A 24,365-nucleotide genomic window follows, 5' to 3' on the forward strand; every position below is an offset into this window, starting at 1 on the left:
CATGTCACCCAGCCCCACATTTCTTTCACAAAGGATTCAGATAGAGAATATCCAACATGTAAATGGTGTTTGATAGTTTGAGATTCTGAGGCAGAATTATCAATGTGTATTTTCTCTTCCTCTTCTCTCAGTTTAGGGTTCAACACCAGTGTCCAGCAGCAGAGCAGCTGAGTCTGTTTTGAAAAGGAGAGAAGGTTCAGGGGGCTAATGGGGATATTCTGCTGCTGTGCAAGGCCCCTAAACTATGTCTGTCCCCTTCTTGTGCTCTAGTCTGCCACTGCTGCCCTGACCCAACCTCTCCTTGATCACATCTACTCCCATCTTCTACCTTACACCCCCCACCTCCACTCCCACCCCCCCTAACCATCCCCAAGCATGGGCTGTCAGTGGTTCACAGTCTAAATTTAAACTACAGCAGGGCCAACTGCTCCTCCAGCCACTCTGGGCTCCTGTTATTTTTCTCTACCGAGGGGTTTTTCTGTCAAAGGCCCTCAGCCAGGAGGAGAGGCCTGTGGCTCTACGTGAGGGAGACCGAATCAGGGGGAGAGGGGAGACAAGGCGGCAGAGGAGCGCACACAGGATCGGCAGGTCTGGAACTCCGGGGCCTTCACAACCGGGAGATATAAAGTGCCTCAGTTTGGGATTATTCAATAAGAAGACACACTTCTACAGGACTGGGAGCTTTTACTGGTTGAGGCGTAAAGATGGCGGCCAAAGCAGAGGACAAGCTGGTTATCATGAATGAAGAGGAGCTGAAGAGGAAGCAGAAAGAGAAGCTGAAGAAGCTACAGGCCACAGGGGGAAACCCTCGACCTGCGAGAACCCTCTTCCTCTTCAACCTCAAAAATCCCTTCCGGAAGGCCTGCACCAGCATTGTGGAGTGGAAGTATCCTTTATATCTTACATACACACACACACACACACACACACACACACACACACACACACACACACACACACACGTGCCTACATTATACACAACTCACAGACTTTTGTGTTTGTAATAATAAGCAGAAATTGGCTTGAAATGTGCTCTTTAAATTTTACCCCTGAGTATACAGTATGTATGATACTCAAAGTTTTAGCAACATGTAGTGCTCTGGTTAAGAACACTGAGAGCTACAGAAATGACATGTCTGCAGGCCCGTTAATTATCAGCCATGTATTTCACCTGTGGTAAGCATGCCCAAGCCAAGCCTCTATCGAGCTTTGTTAAGGCGATCCCTGAAGTGTTAAGACTTTTGTTATGTATTTGGTAGCTCTATCAAAGTCAGGTTTGTAGCCTTCCTATTTCCACCTGGAGAACTTCTGAAGCCAATCTATTTACATCTGGCAGACAATTAATGAAGCCACCTGTTAGTGTCCTGATAGCTGACATTCTGCTTTTAATGTGGAAATAGCCGCTCTGAAGTGCCAGCACTCTGTGAGGCTTGAAGCCCGAGGACAAGGCAGGCTGCTGAGTGATGTTATGGCCCCTATAGGGGGTTTCCTGCTTTTAGCCTGGTGTCAATTCCTGGATAATACATATTTTACATCCAAAATAGAGAGAACTAATTATATATATCTAACCCTTATGTCGCAATAGAACAGAGATGATTTTTTTTTTTAACATTATGGTGTAAATATTTATAGTTTTTCTAAACAGTTTCACTGAACTTTGTCTCCCAATTCTCAGTCAGGTCATGAGTTAAATCACATTGGTTTGTTATTCAGTAACAAAATGCACTGATGTTGAGTTTAGAACCTAATAACAGAAATGCACTGAACCCCTTAAATCCTTCTAGTTGTACTTTTAAAAAAAGTATATAAATGCTCACAGATTTTAGAATAAATAAATATCCATTATAGAATATAGAATGACCAAACTGCATTTTTTCTGATGAGTAGTCTGTGTTTAAATGGTGTGATCATATTCTTGGGCTGTGCAGCTGTCCTGTGGCATCACAGGGAGACATGATGCTGACCTGGCAGGGGAATTCTCTGAGAGAGCCCTCTATGGACAAGAATGAAGCAGCACAGCAGACAAAGTTACATGTACTGTGGCTAAGCAATGGGCTATAACAGAGATGATGTTTCAGGCGACATTTAGAGGCACTTATTAATATAATCAGAGTTTGATTTATTTTATTTTATTTGTTACAGTAAATCACAAAATATGAAATTCACAATTTATTTTCTAATAGTGTTTCTTACCCATCCGTTGTTAGAATTTACTGGACATGTACACAATTAACTCAAATAGTATCATCATTAATTATATTACTCCAAGTAAATGGTATCCCTTTGTTAAATTTCCTTTTAGTGGTAACCAGGAGTTTACCAGTCCTCCTTGTGTGTTGTTGTTATGATCCTGAATTTCCCCATCCAGAACCTTTGAGATCATTATCTTATTGACCATCTTTGCAAACTGTATTGCTTTGGCTGTGTTCCTGCCCATGCCTGAAGAGGACAGCAATAACACCAACATAAACTTGGTGAGTATGAGTGTGAACACAAACCCTTTCTTTGACGTATGACTCTGTACTCTACGAGGAGCTGTGGCTTTTCAGATATGAAAAAGAAACAAAATATTTCACTCATGGTCTCCAGTATTTTACCATGACCAGTGGATGACTGTGCAGCTGTGTTTAACGCATTCATATGATTGCTTTGAGCCAGCATATTTAGACACTAAATATATAAGAGTTACAGCTGGTCACTGACCTGAGTGCCAAGCCACATTAGACACAACTCAGTTCTTAATTTGGAATCCCATCTGTGTCTGCAGAGAAACATGTCATCTAACAACTGTGCTATTGGGTTATCGTCCAACTCAGAAACTGGCTATGAAAGAAGACAAAAGTAGCTAACCCTAACCCATGATAATTAAGTACCAATATGTGGGATTTTGATGTGTGTGATGATGTTTTCACCTGCATGGGTACATTTACAAAATACTAAAATGTTAAGTTCACAAATGGCTTGTAATGTCTGTTTTTAAGAATGTATTAATTGAAATGCCCCCAAACTGGTTGAAATGTTCATGCCTTTAAAACTATGATTGTTGCATCTGAGTGGATGACCTTTTAGGGTTTGCATGGCTTTTTTTTTTTTGTTAAACACAATAATTCAAAAAATATTTTGTATGCATTAAGAAGCCTAAGGGTTTCCTGACTCCGCTCACTCAAGATGGCAGGAGATTCACAAAGTCTCTCATGTTAAAGGAGAGAAAACTATCCATGCTATGCTGTGAGGATGTGGGTAGTGTATTGAAGGTGGCCGACTGAACAAATACCACCCAGGGATGATCCAAATGTCTGTGTGTTTAACTGAGCAAAAGAAATATGTTTGCTCTTGCGCAGTGTACACAATTTGCCAATGTCTAGATATTTGAGGTTGTATTGACACTGCTGTTATGATATTAAGGAGGCTCCATGAGCTGACGTTATATGCGGATTGCTGTCTGAGAGGTGTTGCCTCAAGCTCAAATCACAATATAGCGTCCATAGCCAGGCATCACTAGCTTTCCTCCCTCCAGTCAATAAACTCCACACATCACTAGGTTGATATCCAATTGATTGACAGCTAAATTCATTAAGTCATCAAATATCTGAACCTGAAACTGACCCCATTTCTTTAATATCTTTACTTTGGCCCAGTCACCAGCCTTCTGCCAAATCCTCCTTACCTCTTACTGAGCCATTTCTCAGAGGTGAACGATGTAAGAGGAGCTGGTCAACTTAACCCCCCTTTTTACTGTTAGAAGTAGGTCGGCACAGGCAGTGTCACTCCGTGACGCAAGTGGATACAGGAGAGTCCACAAATGGTGCTTCATGTAACCACATTTACTGTACACTCATCTACTAAATATGATGGCTTGTAACACTGATACACTTCAATGTAGAAGCGCAGCTCTGCTTGTTCCTCCTCTCCATTTCCTGAGTTAGTCAATATATATATATATATATACATATATATATATATATATATATATATATATATATATATATATATATATCTATATAGTATTGTTAATTTATGCAAGGTTGGCCTTGGATATTCTAATCGATTAGGGCTTGGGGACTGCTGTTGGATGGTTCAGCCAAAAATGATTGACCTGATTTGTTTGAAAGGATCAAAGGCAAACAAACTGCATATCATATATAATTAATATTACGCTGTACTTCAACTGAACTTTGATGATATATGAAGTTGTGGCAGGATTCCCTGGGGGCTCTATGGTACTGTTCTCATATTACAGCTTCTTCTCCTACAACATTTGTATTTAAGTCAGCAATGAAGAGCAAAAGAAGTAGTGTGGATCTAATGAGGACAATTGTAAGAAAATATGTGTGATGGAGTGTTTGGGTAGCAAAATAATACTACCCTGACGTTGCAGTTATGTTAGTTCCTCTTGTGTGTGTTCCATCTTCTTCATTCATTTGTTGTCATTGGCAGTCACCACTGAGGAAAACCATACTCAGTCCTGTGTCTGTCTGCTGTTTGTCTCTGAAAATATCAATACTGATGATAAAAACACAGATAAAGGTTTTATCTATTATATAGATTTACAAATAAATGATTTTATTCGATAAATCTGATATTTATCTGTTTACCACTTCTGAACTAAACATTTGAAATATCTGGCAAGTTTGCTTTGTCTTAAACTGTCAGACAAAGCTTGTAAATTGTGGCTGGTTTCAGTGATCACAATGTGACTCATGGGCCACCCATCTGTTTAAACCTATTGAGGTCATGTTTAATCTGCATCACAATTAGCTATGAGGCTACTGAAGCTAATGACTTATTCTATTACCAGCAACATCTACTGCTATCCCCGTAGCGGGTGCTTAAATGCCAAGTGATTATTGCAATCACTCGTTACTTGAGAATTGAACCTATAAAGTGTGAGCTTTATAAAATGTAATTTCCAGGCATGTGTTTGTCTCGCTGCAGGAGAGTTTGGAGTACATCTTCCTGATCATATTCACGTTAGAGTGCTTTCTGAAGATAGTGGCGTATGGGCTTGTGTTCCATGAAGGCGCCTATTTACGTAACTGTTGGAACATATTGGACTTCGTCATCGTCTTCATGGGGTAAGATGAGCTCCAAGCTGCATGTGGATATCTCTACCACAGTGCTAAACCACATCTATGAAACTACCATCGACATTGTGTTGAACATTTTATATCTTATAGTCACATCATAACTGGAATGTTGTATTGAGGAGGGTTGGACACTTATGGTTGTATAATATTTCCTACAGTCTCTTCACTTTTGCCTTGGATACCATCAATAAGATAGCAGGTGTGCCAATGGAGAAGGGCGGGGGGTTTGACATGAAGGCGCTGAGAGCCTTCAGAGTGCTGCGACCCTTACGTCTCGTCTCTGGAGTTCCCAGTAAGAGCCTCTTCTGTAATCCAAAAATACTGCAGAAACACCTCGTGTCCATGTAACACTGTGTGATCAATGTGGAAATGCTGTTTATGTGAAGAAAGCTTCCTGGAAGCACTGCTGAGATTTTGTTCTGTAATGGTTTTACTGTTCACATTTAGGCCTGCAGGTGGTGATGAACTCCATCCTTAAAGCCATGCTGCCTCTGCTGCACATTGCCCTTCTGGTCTTTTTACTGGTCACCATCTATGCCATCATGGGACTGGAGCTGTTCAAGTGCAAAATGCATAAAACCTGCTATTACACTGGCACAAGTATGTGTAAAGGGCACAATCTGACATTTCTTCATTTGGGCTTTAACGTGTTATAGTCATACCTGAAACTATATTACCAGCTATAATTCCCCGAAACTACATTTAAATATATGTATCTCATCTCTTTTGGCCACAGACCTCTATTCCACTGCAGAAGGCGAGCTGCCTGCACCATGTGCTCAGGCTGGTAACGGACGTCGCTGCATGATCAACAGCTCTGAGTGTCGGCCAGGCTGGGAGGGTCCCAACAATGGCATCACCCACTTTGATAACATTGGCTTCGCCATGCTTACAGTCTACCAGTGTATCACCATGGAGGGATGGACCAAAGTTCTCTACTGGGTCAGTGACTGCTTGAACATCTTCTCGGTTGTTTTCAGTGTTTGTGCTCTTGCCACCAAAACCTTTACATCTGTCTACATTTTAGGTATATGTTGTGTAAAGTATACCTAACACAATTCATTGTTTGTGGCTGACAAAGAGTTGTCTTTCAGGTTAATGATGCCATGGGAAATGAATGGCCCTGGGTCTACTTCGTTCCACTCATTCTGCTGGGTTCCTTCTTCGTGCTTAATTTGGTTCTGGGTGTGCTCAGTGGGTAAGACAATTATAATCTTCTATTCTTTCTAATGTCTAAATTTTGCCTTTTCGCGTGAACAAGCAAAAATAACCACTAATGCTTTTATACTTTTCTTTGTCTTTCCACTCAGAGAATTTACCAAAGAGCGAGAGAAGGCCAGGTCACGTGGAGAGTTCCAGAAGTTGCGAGAGCGTCAGCAACTGGATGAAGACGTGCATGGCTACATGGAGTGGATCACTCACGCTGAAGTCCTGGATGCTGACCGAGAGGGCAAAGGTCAGCACTACAATCCACGTCAGGACCAATCCGTTGTAGAGATACTGAATTACATTTGTTCATCTCTTGTCAGGACTCCTGCCTTTAACCAGCGACTCTGATACCGACAGCCTGTATGACCTGGAAGGCAAGGGTCAAATTGTCTACTACTAGTGAGTCTGCAGTGATGTAAATGTATCAATGTTTACATGCAATATTCACGTGACTCGACACAGTAAGCCAGGGTTATTCTTGTCTTTAGTCGCCTGGCCCGTCGCTGGAACCGTTTCTTCAGGATGAAGTGTCTGCTGTATGTGAAAACTAAGAGCTTTTACTGGCTAGTGATGTTTCTCGTCTTCCTCAACACCCTGACCATAGCAACAGAACACCACCACCAGCCTGACTCGCTCACGTCTCTACAAGGTTGGTGAATAAAATAATATTTAAATATTTAATTTTAAATAAAATGATATCGCTCCCAGCTCCATCCATTCGTCTCTCTCCCCTCTTATCTCATCAGATGTGACCAGTCGAATGCTGCTGGTGCTGTTTGTCATTGAGATGTTTGTGAAGATGTATGCTCTGGGTCCAAGAGCATATTTCATGTCCCTATTTAACCGCTTTGACTTCTTTGTGGTGCTATGCGGTATCCTGGAGATGATCATGTTCTCTGCAGGAGCTGTGGCTCCCTTGGGTTTCTCTGTACTAAGGTGTATCCGACTGCTGAGGGTCCTTAAAGTAACAAAGTAAGTCATGTCCCCTCAAAGAATCATGTTGCATTAAGTGTGAGTCAATGTAATTTAACACTTCTCTCCTTCCAACTGTTTTGCAGGTACTGGACCTCTTTGAGTAATTTTGTGGCTTCCCTCCTCAACTCTGTACGCTCCATTGCCTGCCTGCTCCTTCTTCTCTTCCTCTTCATCATAATTTTCTCCCTCCTGGGAATGCAAGTGTTTGGGGGGAAATTCAACTTTACCGACCACAGACCCAGACGCAGTAACTTTGACAACTTCCCTCAGGCCCTCATCAGTGTTTTTCAGGTGAAGCTAGACACTGATTCATAGATGGTCTGCTTTAAACTCCTAGCAATGTCAGCTTTGATTTTGTTAAACCTTTCTTGCCTGATTTTGATGATCCATAGTGTATCATTACTTTCATTAACAATAGTAGCATCCACATCATCCATTCATACCTGACGATAATGAATCACCGTCTGTTTTTTAACACATGGCTATCTCTCAGATCCTAACAGGAGAGGACTGGACCACCATAATGAACAATGGCATTATGGCCTATGGAGGGCCTGAATTTCCTGGCATCCTGGTCGCCATCTACTTTATCATCCTCTTTGTGTGTGGAAACTGTATCCTTCACACACACTCACAGTGTAATCTTGGATTTAATAAGAGTCTACTACAGGCATGTGACTGGCTTAGTTTGCTAACAAGTGGCACTAAACACAATAGACATCAGAGTTTTAACCTGATGATAGTGCTAGATGGAAGGACAGGGGAACACTATAGTTATTACAATTCATCCTGACTGTCTAAACTGACCTGCCCGATGGTTTGTTTCACAGATTTTGTGTTTTAAAGATATTTAAATCTAGACCAAAGTTGTGAGCCAACTGATAGCCGACCATTTCCAACATTACCATCTATAGAACAATTCCACTAGTAGGGCTAAAACTTGGATACTTAGCAATAATTAAAAAAAAAAAAGTGTTTGTTCTCCTGAGCTTAGCACAATCAGATATCCTCCTCAATGTCTTCTTGGCCATCGCCGTCGACAACCTGGCAGAGGCACAGAGTCTGACTTCAGCTCAGAAAGAAAAGGCGGAGGAGAAGTTGAGAAGAAAGTTACTAAGGTGAGAAACAGAATACATAACATAAGTGCAAGGATTTGCTCGGTCTTCTCACAGCTAGACTTTACTATGTTCCCTCTTTTTCCTACCTTCAAGGTCCAAAATGCCTGAGAAGACTGATGAGGACAGGGAGAGGATAGCTAAGAAACTGGCAGAGCAGAGATCCAAGATGGAGGGCATGCCCACAACAGCCAAGGTTAGTGTTATTTCTGGTATCATATCACATATTTATTGTCTGTAATTATATTTTAATCAGGAGCGTAAGTTGCTATAATACATGTTTGTTTGTTTTTTCAGCTCAAAGTTGACGAGTTTGAGTCCAATGTCAATGAAGTGAAAGATCCTTTCCCACCTGACGACTTCCCAGGTAACAAATGTCTAAACCTCTTCTCAAACCTCTCACATTTCTCAGCGATGTAGTTGTGGCAGGAGGCGGTCACTGATTGCAGTAATTGATATTCATTACACTGGCTGTTTACCAGTGCTGCTTTCCTGGCTAAGTTACAGTATAAGTATAGTAACCCCTCATTATTATTAGACTCAGTCGAGTTTATAGCAGAGTCTAAAGTTAGGCTCTTTTCACACTACTCCTGTGACTACCATCTAAGGTCTATAACATGATTGAATATAGAGAGATTTCCCTTTTTACAACAATATTAGTTTAATTTGCTGGATTTTTGCTTTTTATTTTCTTCTGTAATGCTGCAATACAATTACTATCAACCAGTTTTAAAGTTAATTTGTCATTGCACTGTAGAAATTTGAGTCTATTTTCTTTCACATGGTAGGTGATGACGAGGAGGTAGAGCCTGAAATCCCCATCAGCCCTCGGCCCCGACCGATGGCCGACCTGCAGCTGAAGGAAGAAGCCGTTCCATTGCCTGAAGCCAGCTCCTTTTTCATTTTTGGCCCTCAGAACAAGTAGGAACCAGCCATACCAACCTGAGAATAACAGTGGTTATATTTCTGTGTTTTCTCATACTGTATCATGAAAACCCAACAGTGAATTGATTAAACTCACTGATGACTGTATGTCTTTGCATATTTGTTGGTATCCAGGTTCCGTAAACTGTGCTACAAGATCATCAATGCCTCCTCCTTCACCAACTTAATCCTTCTGTTCATCCTGCTCTCCTCCATCTCCCTGGCAGCTGAGGACCCCATCGATCCCAAGTCCTACAGAAACAAGGTAACAACCAGGTCTACCACTACACATAGAGCATTATCGATTGAAAGAAGGCCAAAATTTGACAGCAAATCGTTGTGCTTTTCCTTCAGATATTGGCCTACGCTGACATTGTCTTCACTACTGTGTTCACCATTGAGATTGTACTGAAGGTAATGAGCTGTATTTTGTATATTCTGCCCTATTTGGGTTGACCGATATGGCTCTTTGAAGTCAAGATAGCAGATAACAGATATAGATAGTTTTGTTCTGAAGCTGCTGATACATTTTTTCTGATATTCTGTGTTTGAATTGGAGCATTTTGTGCCAGAAATTACAGAAAACTAAACAATTCAATTGCTAATGTTAGACTTGGCAAAGGCAAAAGCCTCTGAAACAGCATTCTATGTATCACAGGTCACTAGAATCTTTCTTCATAATAATGAAATTGTTTTATGTGGGGGCGAAACATGTCGGAGCAGGATGAGGCAGGTTTCGTTGAAAGCCTCACATGTTTCACAGAAATCACTGGGAACCTACTTAATTAACAATGATAGTATTTATAGCCCTACTGCTGGAAATAAACAACAATTTTCAACATTAGAGCTGAGAATAGAAATTATTATTATCGATTAATCTGTCAATTAAAAGGAATCAGATTCATTTTCTGTCAATTGACTGATTGATTAATCAACTACTTTTCACTGTTCTATTTTACATTCAATGTAACAAATGTTCTTCTGACTAAATGAAAAGCTTAAACACAAATATGTTTGGTTCAGTGTCCTGGGTGTTAATGTATGTATTTGAATGACAGATGACAGTATATGGAGCATTCATGCACGAGGGCTCCTTCTGCCGTAACTCCTTCAACATCCTGGATCTGATTGTGGTTGGAGTCTCTCTACTTTCTATGGGGATGGAGTGAGTAAACATTTTGAGATTGCTCTATAGATAGATATGTGCCACATGCACATTTTAAGATTTTTTTTTTGTCATGTGCTGTTTGCAGATCCAGTGCCATCTCTGTGGTGAAGATTCTAAGGGTGCTGAGGGTGCTGAGGCCTCTCAGGGCCATCAATAGAGCCAAAGGGTTAAAGGTACAACACATGCATGTATACAGTAATTCCCCCTGGGGAAATTTCTGTTTCCAGTGGTAGAAGAAGTAATCAGATCCTTTACTGAATAATACAATACAGTCAAAACAACAATGTAAAAAATACTCAATCATGAGTAAAAGATCTGCATTCAAAATATTACTTTAGTTAAAGCATCAAAAGTAATAGTACTTGTTCTGCAGAAAAATGCCCTCTGTGAATCAGACATCTGACACATGACAGAGGGCCATACAAGACATTGCTTTTTTGTGAATGTTCACAAGCAAATACGATTGGAACCATTGGTATCTTTAGCAATGCCTTGTATTTTATAGGCTAGTAAAATGTTTTTATGTTAAATATTAATCTGAAAACGTATTAAAAGAGTCTAAAAAGTACAATATTTAATTCGGTTGTATGTGGTTGAGTGGTAATATAAAGTATCTTACAATGGAAATACAAGTAAAGTACAAGACCTCAAAATTGTACTTTAGTATAGTACATGTATTAACAGTATTAAGTGGTCATTGTTTTTCTTTTATGACAGCATGTGGTCCAATGTGTGTTTGTGGCCATCAAAACCATCGGCAACATCGTTCTGGTCACCATGCTGCTAAATTTCATGTTTGCCTGTATCGGAGTGCAGCTCTTCAAGGTAACTTGTAAAAAGATGATGTTGACACTAAATGTATTTTAATACTGTTACGGTCTTATTTCCCGATTATTCTACTATAACTATACATGCCTTGCTGCTTATGTATTAAATGTGTCCCTAATCCTTTCCCTCCTAGGGTAAATTCTACAGCTGCACAGACTCGTCGAAAATGACAGGAGAGGAATGCCAGTAAGGCAAACAACTTTCACACATCGTATATTACATCTATAAAAACTGCAATGCTATTTTAGAGTCACCGTTCTCTGTGTCTGCTTTCAGGGGACTCTTCGTGAAGCACATTGAGAATTCCCTACAAGACACAGTGTTGGCTAAGAGAGAGTGGCTCAACAATGACTTCAACTTTGACAATGTGTTCTCTGGCATGCTGGCTCTCTTCACTGTTTCCACATTTGAAGGCTGGCCAAAGTAACCACAGCATACATTTTCATTTGCTAAATTGGATTTTTTTTTTTCACATCTGTTTGATTGAGTTAGATGATAGAATATCTTATTATGTGGGTATTTAGTTGGAAGTTATTTCATTTCCTGGAGCCAGAGATGATAATAAAGGCAATATATATTTTGAATCCACTGAATAATACATTCCATCTATATAAATTAGCCTTCTGGTATTTCTGATCTTTGATCTTTTTCTTGAAAATGTTCACTCGTCTCTCAACATCACTCCATTTGTTTCCAGACTGTTATACAGAGCCATTGATTCAGACGAAGAAGACATGGGTCCTGTCTTCAACAATCGCGTAGATGTGTCCATCTTCTTCATCGTCTACATCATCCTCATTTCCTTCTTCATGATGAACATCTTTGTGGGCTTCGTCATTGTCACTTTCCAGGAGCAGGGCGAGCAGGAGTACAAGGACTGCGAGCTGGACAAGAACCAGGTACGTTAAGTCTAAGACACCAATCATTTCCAGTAAAATCAAAAAAAATTTGTCGAATATTTTTTTCTTATAACCCACCTTCTGCCTCCACTTCAGCGGCAATGTGTGCAGTACGCCCTGAAAGCCCGACCTCTGAGGTGCTACATCCCCAAAAACCCGAACCAGTACAAAGTCTGGTACATTGTCACCTCCTGCTACTTTGAATACCTCATGTTCTTCCTAATTATGCTCAACACCTTGTGTCTGGGGATGCAGGTATGTAAATTAAGATCATGTTGCAACCTAAAAACATTTATCATTTAATAAAATTTTGAAACTGTATTCAAAATACGGGGCATATATATGGATTTCCAGCAAAGTCCCAGACTAATATTGGGGGGATCACAGAAACACTGAAACACTTTTGTATGTAACTATGGTAAAAAGGGACCAGACAATAGAGGGTGAGATCCAGTTTTTGAAGTTTCATTATGGACCTGATTTATTTGTAATTAACGGCTAATTAAATTGTTAGACAATCTTGATCTTATTTATTAGGTTTTGCCATCATTTCCATTGCTCAAGATAACATGGTACTCACCAAAAATATGTTCAGCATGTACTAAAGGGCTTAAAGCCGGTACATTTTTTAAATTTCCTTCAAGTTTTGTGTAATTATCTTCAATAAAACTACATTTTGTAGTAAAACTACATCAGATTAATAGTTGCTGTTGTTGAGATTAATATTTTCATTCCACTTTAAACAGCACTGTAACCAGTCCGACCATGTGACCAAGCTGTCAGACACTCTGAACTTGATCTTCACCGTGCTCTTCACTGTGGAGATGATTCTCAAGCTCATGGCCTTCAAAGCGAGGGTAACAGCCTCACACTTTTTGGTTCAAATGATTATCCACCCAATCCAATGTCCTCCTGTGTCAGCAAGGCTTTATCTGTCTGTGCAGGGTTACTTTGGAGACCCCTGGAACGTCTTTGACTTCGTCATTGTCATCGGTAGTGTCGTTGATGTCATCCTTAGTGAAGTTGATGTGAGTATGATAGAACTTTTAAATGTCTTTTCTATTCCAATGAATTCCACTGATTTCAGATTCATATTGCAGGTGTTGTGTAAGAAAGTCCTTGGTTTTGTCTTAATGAGACATTTCCAGTCAATAATGTGATTCGATTTGAATCGACTGAAAGTATTTATTCAATGCTCTGATGCAGAAGCATATAAACGTTGCCCAACAGCTGATTATTGCCAGCAGAACTAGCTCACAGGACGTGGTCAGTACTTTCGTTGGCCATTCCCTCAACTCTCCTGCTCCCAACCTCCTCTGTGCCTTGTGCGACCTCTGAAGCATCGCCATTTCCATTACCAAACCACCAAACTTTCCATTATTCCCACAATTATCCATTACAATATTTGATGTGATTTGATGTTTGTGTGTTATCTGAGCACTTAAAATGAAAATGAGCACCATATCAGTAAAGTATTTTAGTGTTATTTTATGGGGTTATGCTACACAAACCCAGTGTTTTTTCTTGCCAGTCACTGTTTCTCTCACTGCATTGTCCTCACCTTTTCCATCCACAAACACAAGCTTGTTGTAGTTTCTGTTTTCTTCGTCTAGTTTCACATCTTCTCCTATTTCCTCTTTATCTCCCATTCCCCCTTTCTCTTCTTCTTTTGCTTATTTTCCCTCTCAATTCTCTGTCCTCCACGCACCTCACTCCTCATCTGTCTATCCTCCACAGAGTGCCCTGGCTGCCAGTGGAGGACTGTACTGTCTCCATGGCTGTGCTGTAAATATCTGATCTTCACTGCACTGCACTGCTGCATGAGCCTTGCTGTGTGAGCACCCCACTATGTTATCTACTAAACTTTAGTACTACTGGACCCTGTGTGGCTCATACTTCTGGTGAACCATCTTCACCACCTTTTACTGTCTGTCTAATCTTGCAGTGCAAACGTAAGATAAGACCTAAAGGCGTTTGATATGTTGTGTTCCGGTATGACTAAAATACTATAAGGGCTCAACATTGACTATATAAGTATTAATAATGGCTGGATTGACTGTACAGGACTTTTACCAGGGAAAGCTCTCCGTATTTCGCAGTATACTGGAGTTGTGGTGTCTTGTGTCTGTGGCAACTTTCCCACGCTGACGCACGAATGCCTGCAACTGAACTTGCCGCATCTTCCCCACCCACAGGAGCGTTCTCTTCGAATCTTCCTCGAATCTTTTTTTTACTTTAATTCTTCCTCTTGAGACATTTTTTTATCTGGAGCATCCACTCCAGAAACCTTTCTTGGACGCTTCTTAGGATTTTTTTACCATAGCTTCCACCATACTCCTAGTTCCTGCTCTGTCACTGGTCTCTCCCTTATGGTAATTACTCTCACTGCTAGAGCGGCGAGACAAAAGTTCTGCACTGCAGCTTTAATATTTTGATAATGAAGTTTGTATAGAGTTTATTTCGCATAAGATAGAAATTGCAGTTGTTCTTCTGGTCTTCAGCAACTAAGACCTGGAGGCTTTGTAACTCATCAAAGGTGGAAACATTGCTCTCTAATATTAACCCTGATTTGTGATTGTAAATCAAACCTTAACAATGTTTAACAGGTCAGTGCTATGTCTGCTATGTACCTCTTAATAATGATATCACAACTTCTATCAAACATAACTCATGTAACTACAGTATTTCATCTTTTCATCTACTTTGTGCAGGAAACAAATCCTATGCAAGCAATTGCGGTAAGCCTAAACTTAACCAGCAAAGTTTTTCTCTTTTCAAGTTTTCTTTTCCTCAAATCCTACGTTCTTTGTCTGTAGGCATCTGAAAATGCCTCAGTTTCCATCACGTTCTTCCGACTCTTCCGTGTTATGCGTCTGGTCAAGTTGCTGAACCGTTCGGAGGGCATCCGTAACCTGCTGTGGACCTTCATTAAATCCTTCCAGGTCAGTCACACTCATATTAAAAAATATTATTAAAAACATGTTGAAAGTGGAAATAAAAATGAATGACCAAACTGTTTTTGTTTGTGTCTACAGGCTCTTCCTCATGTAGCTTTGCTCATCATAATGCTCTTCTTTATCTACGCTGTCATCGGGATGCAGGTACTGGAGTCTTCAATTTTTATTTTTTGGATAAAAACATTTTACCCTCTGTAGATTGTTAATATGTTTTTGAATAAATGCCACTAAGACAAGTTTCTGTATTTGTCACCAATTTTCGGCTGGGATGTTAACAACCCTTTAGATCTTTGGAAAGGTAGCCTTAGTTGATGGCACCCAAATCAACCGCAACAACAACTTCCAGACATTCCCTCAGGCGGTTCTGATGTTATTCCGGTAAGCGAGCATCATTAGTTGAAAGCCCATTGGCTGCAAGGTCAAAAACTGAGCCAGAATCTCACTTTGGTTTAAATACCCAGGTGTGCTACTGGAGAGGCTTGGCAGGAGGTCATGATGGCTTCAATGTATGGGAAGAAGTGTGACCCCAAGTCTGACTTCCTGCCAGGTGAGGAGTTCACCTGCGGGTCCAACTTCGCTGTCTTCTACTTCCTCAGCTTCTACTGTCTCTGTGCCTTCCTGGTGAGCAGCAACATGTATCTGCTTCATTAGTATCTGTTGTTATATGTCAACAATTATTTTATAATTAAAAAAAATACCTTCTTTACCCAGACATTTTAAAACTGTGTGAATAAGTGTCTTTTTTTCTTACCTACCTCAGATCCTCAACCTGTTTGTAGCTGTCATCATGGACAACTTCGACTACCTAACCCGTGATTGGTCTCTTCTTGGTCCACACCATCTGGATGAGTTTAAAAAGATTTGGGCTGAATATGACCCTGAAGCCACGTAAGCCTGAACACTAGTGAAACTTGACCCTTAATTTATTTATGCTCAGTCAGCACAATTAATAGGCCAGATTCAAATTGGTGCCCCTTAAAATTATTAAGTTTTTTTTCTGATTCAACAGGGGGAGAATTAAGCATCTGGACGTGGTGACGCTGTTGCGAAGTCTCCAGCCTCCACTTGGCTTTGGCAAGTTCTGTCCACATCGTGCTGCATGCAAGGTACATACAGTACAGCCATAAACAGTGTCAAAGACCATGTGGTGCAATTATATATACATCTCATCAGACAGGCTGTTAGAAGGGTTTTATGTGTGTTGATTGATAACATTAACAATACAATAAAATCATTGTAAATGGACATTGTACTATAATAGTATAAAGAGACACACTAGTCTACCTAGTCTACCCAGAAGCAATTTTTAAAAGCAACTTCCTGTCCACAGCGCTTGATTGGCATGAACATGCCTCTCAACAGTGATGGCACCGTCACCTTTAATGCAACCCTCTTTGCTCTCGTCAGGACTGCTCTCAAGATCAAAACAGAAGGTACAGAGCATTACAAATTGTATATCTGTGACTTCAACTTGATGTATAAGTAATGTACATTGTTCTGAACAGGTAACTTTGAGCAGGCCAACGAGGAGCTGAGAGCCATTATAAAATCAATCTGGAAACGCACAAGTATGAAACTGTTAGACCAGGTCATCCCGCCTATTGGAGGTGAGTCTTTCAAGATAAATACAAATACTTAAATTTCACCTTTTCAAAATAATCCACTATTTTTCACCCTGACAGCACTGTGACTTGTCTGATTACAGATGATGAGGTGACTGTGGGGAAATTCTACTCCACCTTCCTGCTCCAGGATCATTTCCGCAAGTTTTTGAAGCGTCAGGAGGAGTACTATGGCTACCGGCCCTCTAAGAAGAGTGCTTCAGGCCCAGAGATCCAGGTGAGCGGTCATTATGGGGTCAAAATCACATAATTATTATATGTAAAAATTGTCAGACAGGAAATTACTGCTTAATAAATGAAAAAAATACAGGTATTATACAAATATAAATAAATAGTTATGCATATTTAATCTCATAAGCAGGATTTTTCAATTCAATTAAATTTCTTTTGTATTGGCCAAAATCCCAAATTTGCTTCAGAGGGCTTTACAATCTGTACACATACGACATCCTCTGTCCCAGGACCCTCACATTGGAACAGGAAAGAAGTTTTGCGTAAATGTTATCGCTGTTACACAGGGTGACCGTGGCTAAGTGGAGAGCAGAGCCGCCTCAAGAGGGTTGGTGGTTCGGTCCCCGACTCCTGCTCTGCTAGTCTCATGTCAATGTGTCCTTGAGCAAGACACTTAACCCCAAAATTGCTCCCGTAGCTGCGTCTACGGTGTGTAGATAGATACTGAATTGTAAGTCGCTTTGGATAAAAGCGCCTGCTAAATGACTGTAATGTAATGTAATTGTCTTTGACATTTCTTATGACATACTATACATTTTTTTATGACGTTTTAATGGCATATTATACTAACCTTTTATGACTTTTGTTATGACACACAATATTATTATTTTTTTAAATATTTGTATGGTATACTATGGCATTTCATATGACTTTGTTACAGTATACTATACCATATACCATCTTCGACTTTTTAAAGACCTTTCTATGGCATAATGTGAGATTACTTTTCATGACATTATTAGGGCATGCTATACTATAATATTAAGTATGAATTTATTTGTATCATACCGTACTATAACTTTTTCATTTTTTATGCCATTTTACCCAAAGTAAGAAGGAATTATGGCATTTTTGTGAAAAACTTTACTTTTACTTTTTTATACATACTATGCAATGACTTTTTAATGACATTTTTGTGACATACTGTTTTATAGTTCTTTTATTTTCGTATGTTTATTAACGTTTACTATTTTATTTACTTTGCCACGATGATATGACTTTTTTCTGACATACTATACTATGACTTTATAAAAAATGTTGACATACTATACAATGATATTTTTGACATACAATACTATTACTTTTAATTACTTTTTTTAACACACTATACTATTCATTTGTATTTACATTTCTTTTAATTTGTTAGACATGCTTTACTATTATTTTGTTTACTTTTTTGACATACTATGACAATTTTATACTATACTATACTATGAAAAATGGTATGACTTTTTTATGACATAATGTACTTTCACTTTTTAATGCATTTTTATGACATACTATTTCATACTATATTATGACTTTTTCTGAGTTTTATTAACATGCTATAATATGACTTTTTCGACATTCTATATTATGACTTTTTTCGACGTCCTATATACTATGATTATTTTATGACTTTTCATGACATAATATACCGTGACTTTATGTGGCGTTTTTTTGAGGTTGACTATATTATGACTCTTTTCACATATACTGTGACGGTTTGTCTTTTTTTGACATACTATACATACTACGACATTTTTATGACCTTTTTTTTTACATACCATACCATGACATTTTAAGGACTTTTTTAACATATTAATCAATGACTTTTCAATGAAATGGATCAAGGCTGGAACAAAAATGGAGGCCACATTAATATATATATATATATATATATATATATAAAAATAAAAAATCATAATCAGTCAAGTAATTTATTCAATGCATTAAATAATACAGATATTAACTAAGTCGTGTAGTGGATGAATAGAAGAGACATTAGTCATGGAAGAAGTTTGTAGAGGAGTGAAAATATTGAGAAATGCATGTTGGCGGGTCCGACAAACAACAAATGAAGAAGTCTGCGTTGGATGCCGTTGGCCCAGCTTGAGAGAGTGGGACATCCAGATCCTTTATGATTGTCCAGAAGCCTAGCCCAGATGAGCAAGTACGAGCAGACGAACATCACAGCTCCAACTGACATTTCCCTGTATCTGCAAAAGAAGTAGCGGAGCAAGACATACAGGCAGGCAGAGAGGGAGGGGTCATCACACATACTTTTTCATTTTTATGACTTTTATTTTTGTGGCGTACTATACCAAAACATGTTTTAAAAATACTTGACTTTTAAGGATATACTGACTGTAAAAATGTGATGACATGTTATGAGTTTATGACAAACTATACAATTACTTTTTATGATGTACTATACAATTACTTTTTACGACATAATATACTATGACCTATGTATGACTTCATTCAACATGCTATACTATCACTTTTTTAGACATACTATACTATGACTTTTTGTATAATTTTTTAATTAGTTTTCATGACATACTATACTATGACTTCTAGGACATAAATGTCATAAAAATTACTTTTTTTATAACATTTTTAGGACATACTAAACTATGACTATGTTCCAAGATGTTTTCTTGACATAGTATATTATGATTTTTTTTGTTTCTTTAATCAGTTTTTTATGACACGCTATACTATGACTTTTTAGGACATAGTATACTATGACAATTTTATGTTTTCTTTTTGACATATACTATGACAATTTTCTATAACATTTTTAGGCATTCTATATACTATATGACTTTTTTGATATACTATGACTTTTTCACGACATACTCTTTACTTTGTATTGACATTTTTTTACGTACTTTACTATGAAAATGAAAACGTAAATACTATGACAAATTGTATTACTTTTTATGACATACAATACAGACTTTTAATTACATTTTTTGCTAAATCCTATATTATGACTTTAATGACAATTTTGACATACTATACTATGACTTTTTAAGACATTTTGTGGCATAATATACATTTTTTTTTAAATATACTTAACTATGAGTTTTTTTGGCATCCTATACTATGACTTTTTATGATTCATGACATAATTGGATCTTTACTGCATTTTTATTACTTTTTTGTGACATTTCTATGGCAATTCTATGAAATACTATACTACGTTTTTCATGAAAATAACTCTTTTATGACATACTATAGTATGACTTTTTGGACATAACATGCTATGTGTTTGTAATACTTTTTCATGACATACATTTTTATCTACTGTCATAGCCTGGCTAACTGTGAACTATAGTATCTGCCAGTAATTGATACGGCATTATGACATTCACATTGAGAAGATACAGCATAACTTGTAATACAGTGTGAGATTAGATGGTCAGACGTCTCTTGATAAGGTTATCATGAACATACAAGCTACTAAACACTGGCTATGCACTAGCCTAGACAGCATGCTAGCGTCATTAGCATGTTAGCATTGATCGCTAGCTTGATATTATAACCATCACCATGTATATACAATAGGCTATGTAGCCAGACCCAGACATAAATTATACATCAAGCTAGTTGACATCTGTCACACTCAGATAACATATCTTGACAGACAATCCGTTGAACTTGAAAATCTGAAGGCTGAACTCGTGAACTGTTTTTTGATTCGTGGAGAAAGTATTTTGAGTATTTTAAATACAAAATTACTCCACTCTAAAGTATTTCGTTACAAATTACGTTTATTATTATTTTATGCCATTCTATACTCTATATTTTTTATTGCATACTATACTGTGACTTTTCATTTGATACTACACAATGACTTTAAATTTTTTAATGACATACTATATTATGACTTGTATGGCCTTGTATAGTTTTGCTTATGACTTACTTATACCTTACTAACACAAATATAAAAAAGTATGTGATTAAAAAATGTCTTGGTATACTGTGTTTGAAAAATGTCATTGTATAGTACGCCATTAAAGAGTTATTGTATAATAGTACTTCATAAAAGTCATAGTATGTTTTGAAAAATGTCTTCGTATAGCATGCCATAAAAAGGCATAGTATAGCATGTTATAAAAATATCATAGTATAGTACGTCAAACAAAATGTCAAAAGAGTCTGTCTTCTGTCATAAAAAATAATCAAGATAAATAGTAAAATAATCCTAAAAAAGTATGTCATGAAAAAGTGATGGTCTTGTATGACAAAAGGTCACAGTACAGATTGTAATTAAAAAAAAAACCAGTATACTATGTCATGAGAAAATGGTCACAAAAAAGTTAAATAAAATTGTACTTCAGTATTCCTGCATATACACGGTTAAGCCTGCATATATCCAACCTCTTGCTTTTCAACACCAAAACTCAACTTCCTTTTTCTCTTCTACCTCTCCTTGTTAACGTGCTGCCATGTTCCTTTTGCTCTCTATTTTGCCACATCCTCCATGTGTTTCTAGGCGGGCCTGAGGAGTATAGACGATGAGGTTGCTCCAGAGATGCACAGGGCCATTTCTGGAGACCTGCAGAATGAGGAAGATATGGACAAAGCCATGGAGGAAGCTGGGGAAGAAGGCATCTACCAGGTGAGGAAAAACTGTCTTCAACTTGGGAGAACAGTTATACAGTACATGCAACAAAACTGTGTATTTGGAGTGACTGGTCATTTCGATTATCTGTGTGTGCTTGTCTTACTCTGTATTTCCAGCGTACACACGGTCTGTTTGGTAACCGGGTGGACTCATTCTCTACTGAGCCTGTCAACACTCAGTCCCAGCAGATGACCAACCAGCGGCCCCTCAAGTTCTCTGAGAGCCAGCCTGAGTCTCCACCAAACTCCGCTGCCTTGGTGCCCACTACTGAATTTTTCCCCACAACTGCACCAAAAAGCAACACTAACAACAACGCCTTTGCAGAGTGAGTATCAAACACACACACAGACTAAATTACATATGCTCTTCGTAAACGTGTCCGATGTGTGACAATTCTTGTTGTCTTTCAGATATTCATTTGATAGAGAAGGCAGTCCCGAAGAGTTTTACAATCTCAGTGAGGATGCAGAGCCAGGTAATTCAAAGTGCTTAACAGATGACCGACAATCTAATAATATATTTAATCTGGTAAAGAAGTAGGTACCGTGTAGATTGATGGAGATTCATTTTTCTGCTCTTCATAATTATTCATTCTGTTTTTCTTTATTCTCTCATTAAGGTAACCTGCGCTCCTGGAACTTCACAGTGAGAACAGACAAAACGCAGGTAATATTTTATCTAAGGATGACTCATCCAGTGTAAACGATGATGAACAGATCATATAGACAAAGTATGGATGCATATCTTTTCTTTGCAGTTCCCTTATGACCCTAACTATGGTGACAGTCAGAGTGAGAGCTCCGGTACTGCAGCTGACCAGCTCGTCCAGGAGGTAAGTGAGAAGGGATCTCTGACTCTACATAGAGGATCATAAACATAACTCCTTTTTTAGCACCAGTCCTGGATTGAACCACATATATCTCTCCTTAAATTTAATTGCTTGAGATCTCAGTACATTTTACACAAACCAAATAAATGTCAAATTCAGTCGTTAAGTGTAAGGAAATATTTGTTAAAAACTATAAATCAATGCTGAGCTGTTAAGTGTTATCGAAATATATTGGAAATATGGCTGTATTTTCCCTTTTGAGAGAGATACTCACTGTGCTTCATGGATGTTGTTCTGTAGCTGAGCCTGCATGCCTTCAATAAAATAACAAATCATTAATAACATTATTCAAAATGTCAGGTATGAAATTGTATAACAATATAACTTACCTATGAGTTCATGGTTTATGTATTACCAGTAATAACATGAAAATGTCACCGTATGTAAGCAAGGACACTGCATGTTGTTTTCATCACCAGGCTCTTGTAAAGGGCGGTCTGGGCTCCCTGGCCAAAGACCCTGGCTTTGTCTCTGTGACTAAGGAGGAGATGGCTGATGCCATGCTCACAACTGTGGATGAGATGGAAAGCGTGGCTCAGGGCATTCTCAGCGAACGTGCCGGCAGCGTCGCCTCCAGCAAAAAGAGACGTCCCATCCCGGTCCCTCCTCCTGCACCTGCCGTGGCAGCACGGGTAACGGGCCAGCCAGATCCAGCTGTGAGGAGAAAGAGACGTCCAATCCCCCTGATTCCCTCCGTACAGGAGGCAGACTCTAAAGTTTAGAAGATGTCACTTGAGTTTATGTGGTTATCTTGTGATTTTTACACCTGCAGTTAGCGCCACCTCACCTCACTTTACTTAAGCTTGTTTCTCTTTTAATAGTCTGTATCTACTAGCCTGGCTCAGGGCCTAAAGGCAGGTTGACTCAGGTTTAACATATTGTTAAGTGTGTTTGAAACTTAACCAAAGCAAAACAATATATCTGATGTTGAAACATCTTAATTTTCAGATTTATTGAAAGCACTGTAATAAAAATACTAACTTATTTCAGAGCAAACAGATTGACGCACTTCTTTCTTTGTAGCGTTTGTGACGTTATCCATTCCATATGACTTATGGGACAACCATGTGAGTGAGCAGAGTGTCTCACTGTAGGCTCACTGAAGACTGAAACAACTCACTGAATAAAGGGAGCAGGCAGCCCACTTAACTGTGGTGCAGTTCAGTGAGGACAGGGGGAAAGGACTCCACTTTAGGGAAACGAGGACTTGAGTTTCTGTGCATGCAGGCCCAGAAAAGTTCAACTGAATAAGCATCTCATGCTTTTTAAAAGGGGCACGGTGCTACAATGACAATGCAGGTTAAACCAGCTTTTACTTTATTGGCAACGCACCGTCCTCTGATCAGTTTGGACTTTCTTTTAATACTGAGGTTTACTGAGTTTTCTCCTGCTCACCACTGTTCTTGTATGCAGTTGGTATCAGCAGATTTTATAGAGGAAATTTTTTATTTATTTTTTCCTATGGATATAGAGGTACATTTAATCTCTAAAATAATTGTCCAAAGATTTAGCTGTATTAAAGCGATGTTGTAGTCAAAGCAGTGCATGTGATTTTGTTCCAAGTCACTTTAAGTCGCTCCACTGCTACAGGTTGCATTTTTGATTTACATAAAGATGTCATACCTTTGAGTTACGGACACTGTATCCGTACAGATACTGTATCTTCATACCTGGAGTATGTGGATTTAGCTTTACAACTCATGACAATTATTATTCATAATTGCACTTGATTCATGTTTTTTTGTGACAGGCCCTACAGGACTTTTTTTTCTAACATCATCTGATCAGCCTGTGTTTTGCTGTTATACTACACTATGTGGCACGATGTTGGAGATGGTTTGAGTGAACTTTAATGCTCAACCTCAAGTCTCCTTTACTTCTGGATCTATGCCTAAAAGAAATAAATCATCCAAACACTCATTTCTGTGTTAGTTTTCTTTCTGCAAACAAACCAAAGATGGACATCTGAGATCTCAGGCTGTTAATGGAGAGGGAACAAAGCCACCCACAACAGGTTAGTTTGATTCATTAAATAATGAAACTAATGAAAGAAATGCCTTGA

At 38.7% G+C, this 24,365-nt stretch overlaps 1 protein-coding gene across 1 annotated transcript; it reads left to right on the top strand.

Annotated features, from left to right (window-relative positions):
• Window positions 1-359: 359 nt before the first annotated feature.
• On the top strand, window positions 360-24,223 carry cacna1sb (calcium channel, voltage-dependent, L type, alpha 1S subunit, b). Its single transcript, XM_068732541.1, has 45 exons — window positions 360-886; window positions 2,369-2,474; window positions 4,936-5,075; window positions 5,246-5,379; window positions 5,535-5,687; window positions 5,824-6,029; window positions 6,182-6,285; window positions 6,398-6,543; window positions 6,617-6,695; window positions 6,785-6,945; window positions 7,043-7,268; window positions 7,355-7,562; window positions 7,765-7,885; window positions 8,275-8,389; window positions 8,483-8,582; window positions 8,684-8,753; window positions 9,175-9,307; window positions 9,446-9,575; window positions 9,665-9,724; window positions 10,369-10,475; window positions 10,564-10,651; window positions 11,196-11,303; window positions 11,440-11,492; window positions 11,583-11,729; window positions 12,004-12,205; window positions 12,302-12,460; window positions 12,952-13,062; window positions 13,150-13,233; window positions 13,943-13,990; window positions 14,917-14,943; window positions 15,022-15,147; window positions 15,241-15,306; window positions 15,449-15,540; window positions 15,624-15,783; window positions 15,923-16,050; window positions 16,172-16,268; window positions 16,493-16,595; window positions 16,668-16,769; window positions 16,868-17,001; window positions 21,283-21,408; window positions 21,531-21,739; window positions 21,825-21,889; window positions 22,034-22,080; window positions 22,172-22,246; window positions 22,723-24,223. The coding sequence occupies exons 1-45, from the start codon at window positions 705-707 to the stop codon at window positions 23,023-23,025; spliced, it is 5,541 nt and encodes a 1,846-aa protein (XP_068588642.1). The 5' UTR covers window positions 360-704; the 3' UTR covers window positions 23,026-24,223.
• The last annotated feature ends 142 nt before the right edge of the window (window positions 24,224-24,365 follow it).

This window comes from Cebidichthys violaceus, unplaced genomic scaffold (assembly GCF_023349555.1).
Source record: "Cebidichthys violaceus isolate CVI_PGR_0920_01 unplaced genomic scaffold, fCebVio1.0.p SCAF_6, whole genome shotgun sequence".
NCBI lineage: Eukaryota > Metazoa > Chordata > Actinopteri > Perciformes > Stichaeidae > Cebidichthys > Cebidichthys violaceus.

Bases quoted from the DNA above. Each gene is read 5' to 3' on its own strand.
- cacna1sb (XM_068732541.1), top strand. From the start codon at position 705: ATGGCGGCCAAAGCAGAGGACAAGCTGGTTATCATGAATGAAGAGGAG. The intron at 8,754-9,174 runs GTAACAAATGTC...TTCACATGGTAG, and splicing joins CCCACCTGACGACTTCCCAG to GTGATGACGAGGAGGTAGAG. The intron at 22,081-22,171 runs GTAATATTTTAT...TTTTCTTTGCAG, and splicing joins TGAGAACAGACAAAACGCAG to TTCCCTTATGACCCTAACTA.